Source organism: Corticium candelabrum, chromosome 10 (assembly GCF_963422355.1).
Source record: "Corticium candelabrum chromosome 10, ooCorCand1.1, whole genome shotgun sequence".
Taxonomy (NCBI): Eukaryota; Metazoa; Porifera; class Homoscleromorpha; order Homosclerophorida; family Plakinidae; genus Corticium; species Corticium candelabrum.
The window spans coordinates 7,605,270-7,612,769 of NC_085094.1; the positions used below are offsets into that span (position 1 = coordinate 7,605,270).

At 42.5% G+C, this 7,500-nt stretch overlaps 2 protein-coding genes across 2 annotated transcripts in view; one reads left to right on the forward strand and one right to left on the reverse strand.

Annotated features, from left to right (window-relative positions):
• The window catches only part of LOC134185767 (sorting nexin-7-like), a 6,976-nt gene extending 2,713 nt beyond the window's left edge, over nt 1-4,263 (forward strand). The window contains exons 4-11 of the mRNA XM_062653638.1: nt 566-727; nt 1,641-1,836; nt 1,930-2,060; nt 2,438-2,506; nt 2,570-2,656; nt 2,714-2,770; nt 3,860-4,012; nt 4,065-4,263. Coding sequence (XP_062509622.1) covers nt 566-727; nt 1,641-1,836; nt 1,930-2,060; nt 2,438-2,506; nt 2,570-2,656; nt 2,714-2,770; nt 3,860-4,012; nt 4,065-4,127 — 918 coding nt within the window. The 3' untranslated portion in view covers nt 4,128-4,263. The remainder of the gene's footprint in view (nt 1-565; nt 728-1,640; nt 1,837-1,929; nt 2,061-2,437; nt 2,507-2,569; nt 2,657-2,713; nt 2,771-3,859; nt 4,013-4,064) is intronic.
• A 219-nt stretch (nt 4,264-4,482) lies between these two features.
• On the reverse strand, nt 4,483-7,326 carry LOC134185831 (uncharacterized protein NKAPD1-like). The gene is made up of 4 exons (XM_062653710.1): nt 7,153-7,326; nt 7,006-7,097; nt 5,439-5,555; nt 4,483-5,164 (listed from the first exon to the last, which is right to left on the reverse strand). The coding sequence occupies exons 1-4, from the start codon at nt 7,228-7,230 to the stop codon at nt 4,576-4,578; spliced, it is 876 nt and encodes a 291-aa protein (XP_062509694.1). The 5' UTR covers nt 7,231-7,326; the 3' UTR covers nt 4,483-4,575.
• Nucleotides 7,327-7,500: the final 174 nt, after the last annotated feature.

Here is a 7,500-nt window from a genome sequence, read left to right on the forward strand (position 1 = left end):
TTGTCTGTTTGTTGTCTGTTTGTTTGTGTTTGTTTGTCTGTCTGTTTGTTTGTTTGTTTGTCTGCTTGTCTGTTTGTTTGTCTGCTTGTTTGTTTGTCTGTTTGTTTGTCTGCTTGTTTGTTTGTCTGTTTGTTTGTCTGTCTGTTTGTTTGTCTGTCTGTCTGTTTGTTTGTTTGTCTGTTTGTCTGTGTCTGTTTGTTTGTCTGTTTGTTTGTTTGTCTATTTGTTTGTCTGCCTGTTTGTCTGTTTGTCTGTCTGTCTGTCTGTGTATTTGTCTATTTGTGTAGTTGTTTGTCTGTTTATTTGCTTGCCTGTTTGTTTGTTTGCTTGGTTGTCTGTTGTTTGTCTGTCTGTTTGTTTGTCTGTCTGTTTGTTTGTCTGTCTGTTTGTTTGTCTGTTTGTTTGTTTGTTGTGTGTTTGTTGTCTGTCCATTTGTTTGTTTGTTGGTATGGTTGTTCATCTGTCTGTCTATCTGTCTGTCTGTCTGTCTGTCTGTCTGTCTGTCTGTACAGTATGTCTGTCTTACTCTGTTTATCCTTTTCTTTTAACTTTGTGTCTTTCCTAGCCAATGCCTGAGAAACTGTCTATGCAACGCTGGACTCACTTCACACCATCGTTCATGATCGCAAGACAAAACGGGCTCAACAAATTTCTACAACGCATTGCCAGTCATCCAGTCATCTCATTCAACGAGATCTTCTACCAGTTCCTCACAACACCAGACCATGTGAGTAGTAAGAAAGTCAAATGGTGTGGGTATTGGGATTCAATTGTTGTACATTTGTACTCTCTGGTAATGGAGGGATGCTGTTAGTTGATTGTGTGAGAGATAATGTTTGCAGCAAATGGACGAAGACGGTGACGCAAACTGACATGTTGATGTGCTTGCTTATTTAGCCATTGACAGTCTGTCTGTCGGTTTGTTTGTTTTTCCGTTTGTCTGTCTGTCTGTCTGTCTATCTGCCTGTCTATCTGCCTGTCTATCTGCCTGCCTGTCTGTCTATCTGTCTGTTGGTCTGTCTGTCTGTCTGTTTGTTTGTCTATCCGTTTGTTTGTCTGTCTATCTGCTTGCCTGTCTGTCTGTTGGTCTGTCTGTCTGTCTGTCTGTTTGTCTATTCGTTTGTTTGTCTGTCTATCTGTCTCTCTGTCTGTGTGTCTATCTATCTGTCTATCTGCCTGTCTGTCTGTCTGTTTATTTATCTGTCTGTTAGTCTGTCTGTCTATCTGTCTGTCAAATAACATTTATTTCAACTGTCTGTCTGTCTGTTTGTTTATCTATCCATTTGTTTGTCTGTCTATCTGTCTGTCTGTCTGTTTGTCTGTGTGTCTATCTGCCTGTCTGTCTGTCTATTTGTTTATCTGTCTGTCTATCTGTCTGTCTGTCTGTCAAATAACATTTATTTCAACTGTCTGTCTGTCTGTCTGTTTGTTTATCTATCCATTTGTTTGTCTGTCTATCTGTCTGTCTGTGTGTCTATCTGTCTGTCTGTCTATCTGCCTGTCTGTCTGTCTATTTGTTTATCTGTCTGTCTGTCTGTCAAATAACATTTATTTCAACTGTCTGTCTGTCTGTCGGTCGGTCTGCTTGTCTAGGTGTCTGTCTCTTGTCTGTTTGCTGTCATTAATTCTTATGTTTGTAGGAATTGCCTGATCTTGGCATGGACACAGCGGGATTGTTTAGTCGTATGAATACCTCACTTCGTACGTCTCTATCGGCGATGATGTTGAGAAACCCATCCGCAGAGTTTGCCAACACGAGTGACTACGTTGACAAGCTAAGACAACAGCTTGAAGAAGTGAGAAAGGTTGAGCAAACTATAGCTGATGAAAATGCAGGTGATCATTGATATTAACAATTATATTGGAAGGATGCATCTCTCAATAGATTTGGCTATTGACAATATGCATATCGTTGTGTTGTATGTGCAGAAATGTTGTCTGCAATGAAACTTCTTTCAATGGCACTGCAAGATTGGCTAAAGGTAGACAACGACGTATCGGACACTCTGACAGCAGTCACTCATTGCTTAGACAAGCAGATCCAGGCACTCGAAGGCTCAGTAATTCATCCAATCACGTGTGCACACACACACACGGACACACACAGACAGACATACACACACTGTGACACACAGACAGACATACACACACTGTGACACACAGATGGACGGACAGACATACACACACTGTGACACACAGATGGACGGACACACACACACACACACACACACACACACACACACACACACACACACACACACACACACACAGATGGACACACACACACACACACACACACACACACACACACACACACACACAGATGGACACACACACACACACACACACACACACACACACACACACACACACACACACACACACACACACACACACACACATGACAGTCACATTCATAACGTCTATCTTCTGTCAGTTGGCTGGCATTGACCCTACAGTCTTACAACCATTGAAGGAGTACTATCTCTACACGGACTCCGTCAAGGTGTTTACTTTGTGCTCACTCTTCTTGACTTGTAGACTGTAAATGCTGTTTGTTGTCAAGTAGCAAGTGCTGAAGAGACGTGATGCTGTTCAGATGGACTACGAGATGTTCGTTGATGATCTTCGGAAGAAGGAGGAAGAATTAGATGCTGTGAATGTGTTGTGGTTTGGATTTTGTTGTTTGGTTCGTAAGTGTGATTTCTCTTAGGCAAGAACTACCGGTCAACAGGATAAAATTACGGCTTTGGAAACACGTGTTCGTGATGTAAGTGACTTGTGAGCAACGAGAGTGTTTGCTATTGATGGATGCATCTAACAATGAATTAGAGTATTGTATTGGAGGCATGCATCTCACAATACATTAGACTATTGTATTGGAGGGATGCATCTCACGATACACTACTAGATTATTGTATTGGAGGGATGCATCTCACAGTACAGTAGATTATTGTATTGGAGGGATGCATCTCACAATACACTAGACTATTGTATTGGAGGGATGCATCTCACAATACACTAGATTATTGTATTGGAGGGATGCATCTCACAATACACTAGACTATTGTATTGGAGGGATGCATCTCACAATACACTAGACTATTGTATTGGAGGGATGCATCTCACAATACACTAGACTATTGTATTGGAGGGATGCATCTCACAATACACTAGATTATTGTATAGGAGGGATGCATCTCACAATACACTAGACTATTGTATTGGAGGGATGCATCTCACAATACACTAGATTATTGTATAGGAGGGATGCATCTCACAATACACTACTGTCTGTTCCTCATAAGCATGAACTCGGAAGTGAGTAATGAAGTAGAGGTCACACCAGGTGTGCTCATTAGAGCACTAAGAGCTGTTCCAGTTGGACCATGTTATACCAATTATCTTAAATGGTTCCAGTTGCTGATCCCTTGGTCTTACAAGATAATTGGATAATAGCCATTGCTCCACCTGTTTGTGTTTGATATGCACAAGTATTATCCTTCCGTTTTGTTTGCAGAAAAGGCTTAGATAATTTGATAAACAGAAATGCCAGACCTAGCGGTTTCTAACGATACCGAGATCATCGCCAAAGTCCACTAAACAGCAGAGATATTGATGATTTTCAAAGTTTACACTTATGGGGAACAGACAGTAGACTATTGTATTGGAGGGATGCATCTCACAATACATTAGACTATTGTATTGGAGGGATGCATCTCACAATACACTAGACTATTGTATTGGAGGGATGCATCTCACAATACACTAGACTATTGTATTGGAGGGATGCATCTCACAATACATAAGACTATTGTATCTCTCAACTATAATCATTGAATTCGTTTCCTTCTCACAGTTGTCACAACAAGTCGACCGGAAGAGTGATCTAGTGGACATCGCAAATGCCGATCTAAAAGCAGAGTTTGATCGTTGGCATAGCTACAAACGTATGGACATGAAAGAAATCTTTACAGAGATTGCAGACAGACAAATCAGCTATCACCAACAGGCAAGGCAATCAGAACAGAAAACTACCATTTTGATCATAACGTTTGGTTTAGTGCCGAGATGCGTTCAGGGAGACAATTGAGAAACTGGAGAGAGGAAGAGGTGAAGAAACGTGATTAATTTGTGTTGTTGTGTTTGCCTAGTTTGTTTGTAGAATGGCATTTGTTATTATTACTACACATGTATTTTGTGTATGGTGTGTATTTCTGTGATTTAATGACAGCAACATGATTGACACCGATGATGAGTTGGACAAACACACACACACACACACACACACACACACACACACACACACACACACACACACACACACACACACACACACACAGATGGACGGATGGATGGACACACACACACACACACACACATGGACAAACACACACACACACACATGGACAAACACGCACACACACACACACACACACACACACACACACACACACACACACACACACATGACAATCAAGCTGAAATCTTTACTATTTATACTCATTGTATAACGAAGCTACAACAAAGTTTAATTAATCTCTTTACACAGTAAACCTAATCACTAGAATCCATTTACTCATCTGATTCGCTGCTCACCCGTCCCCTATCCCCTTGCCCGTCTCTCACAGACGACGTTTTCCAACGCGTCCTCTTACCTCCTCCTGCACACTCTGAATCAGAGTAATACAATTGCTCAGAATGTCTACGCCTTCTCGTCCACGTCAACATTTCACTCGTCTTCTCACACACACGGCGTTCATCCGACTTCGTTTCAAACGTTTGGTGGGATCCCTTCTCTGTGCATTCAAGATCACTAGACATGTCCGAATTGTTGCTGCTGTTTGACTGCTGTATGTGTCCTTCATCACTAATTCTTGTTGTCACTTTCCTTTGTGTTTTCTCAAACGCCTCACTCTCACTGTTGTCAGTATTCTCATCAGAATCGCTTCGGTCTGATTTAGCTTCACGTTTCTTGACTTTTCTCTTCTTTTTCTTTGCTTTCTTCTCTTTCTTTTTCTTTCTCTTCGTTTTTGATGACGATTTTGTGCCTTCTTGTTTCCTTTTTCTTGCTTTATGACTTGGGCTATCGTGCTCGTCCGTTGCCTGTGGTTTCATACCGAATTCTTCGGGATACATGTCTTTGTAGCCACTGTGACCCCAACTAGACAAACAACATCGTGTGTCTTACATCTGTAAGCTGTTTGTCCACCTGCCTGCCTGCTCCACCCACCTACCCACCCATCTGCCTGCTTGCCTGTCTGCCTGCCTGCCCACCTGTCTACCTGCTCACCCACCTGTCTACCTGTCTGCCTGCTTGCCCACCTGCCCACCCACTTGTCTGTCTGCCTGCCTATTTGCCCACCCAACCACCCGTCCATCTGTCTGCCTGCCTGCTTGCTGGTTGTTTTATCAATTAGTCTAGAACAAGCGCTTACCGATCAGGATCATTCAGTTCAATGTCCATCAGCTGTTGTGTCCAGAAGAATGACGGTGAGTTTCTCTTTTGAGCATCTCTGCTTGACCTGGGAGAATCGCTGTATGAACGACGTCTCCTAACAAAATAGATTTAGAGACCAAAAGCCAAGCAAAATTTGCTGTCATGCAATGAGGTATATACGTTAATGTTGTAATAGAAAATATTGAATTGAACAACTAAACGAGTGTCGCTCCTAATGTCGGTGGGTTAAGCAATAATAAATAATTTATATTTTATAGATAATAATATATATTGTAAATACTAATCTGTCTGTCTGTTTCTGTGTCCATCTGTGTTGTGTGTGTGTGTGTGTGTGTGTGTGTGTGTGTGTGTGTGTGTGTGTGTGTGTGTGTGTATGTGTGTGTGTGTGTGTGTGTGTGTGTGTGTTTGTCTGTCCATTTGTGTGTGTGTGTGGGGGGGTGCATGTGTGTGTATACCAACAGGCAGTTTTCAATCTCCACAAAGATGAAAATTTTTCGTGCTTTGGTGAGACCTGTTTTGCTATATGGATGTGAGACTTGGTCCGTTACACAACCAAACTTGCAACGCTTAAATACATTCCACATGTGGTGCATTCGATCGATTCTTGGTGTCTCAAGATGGAATAAAATCAAGAATTCAGACAATTTAGAACGAGCGCGTGAAGACCCTATTGCTATGACAATACAGAAACAACGATTGCAATGGCTGGGCCATCTGCTACGCATGAGTGACAATCGTCCCCAAAAACAACTACTTCGCAGCAGACTTAGTAATGCAACAAGACCAACACATGGGCTTAAACAGAGATGGATAGATGTTGTCACAAGAGACCTCAGATCATTACATATCAGTCTTCGTGATGCTGATTATCGTGCTGCTTGGAGAAGCGCTATTATGCTGCGTTGCCAAAACCCATAGTGGGTATGGTGGAATCAAGGTTCAAGGTGTGTGTGTGTGTGTGTGTGTGTGTGTGTGTGTGTGTGTGTGTGTGTGTGTTTGTGTGTGTGTGTGTGTGTGTGTGTGTGTGTGTGTTTGTGTGTGTGTGTGTGTGTGTGTGTGTGTGTGTGTGTGTGTGTGTGTGTGTGTGTGTGTGTGTATCTGTGTGTGTGTGTATCTGTGTGTGTCTGTCCATCTGTGTGTGTCTGTCTGTTTGTCTGTCCATCTGTGTGTGTGTGTGTGTGTGTGTGTGTGTGTGTGTGTGTGTGTGTGTGTGTGTGTGTGTGTGTGTGTGTGTGTGTGTGTCTATATCTGTGTGTGTCTATATCTGTGTGTGTCTGTCTGTTTGTCTGTCCACCTGTGTGTGTTGTGTTGCCATCTGTGTGTGTCTGTCTGTTTGTCTGTCCATCTGTGTGTGTATGTGTGTGTGTGTGTGTGCGTGTGTGTGTGTGTGTGTGCGTGTGTGTGTGTGTGTGTGTGTGTGTGTGTGTGTGTGTGTGTGTCTGTCCGTCTGTCTGTCTGTCTGTCTGTCCGTCTGTTTGTCTCCACGTCTGTCCAACCACCAACCCTTATCCATCTCTCTACCATCCACCACACACCATCCATACCTACTACATCTCTCCCTCTCTCTCTGCACGACACGTGGACGTCTCTGCTTCTCTATCCGATACAGTCTCCACGTGTCTCTCTCCTCCCGCACCTACAACATCCACTCACCACCACATCCCACCAACCAACACACTGCACACGCTTACTCTGTTGTGTACATCATGATGACGAAGTATATTAGACAGCAAACTTTTGTCAACGAAACGTTTTGTATTGTGAGCCATATTTGGTCATGTAGGCGGAGCCTATTACTAACACCCGTATACAGTGTTGCAAATACCTGTAAAAAAGTAAATATTGACTACACAAGAAGCCACTAAATTATTCAAGCTACTACAAGGTTAGCTACCCTTGTAGCAAATAATACAATCAGTAATTTGCATAATAAAAAAGGCCCGGATGTGTATGGCGGAGTTTAGTAGTGTTGCGATAAGTAAAAAATTGGGCACACAAGAACCCACTAAATTATTCAAGCTACTGTATACGCTAGCTAC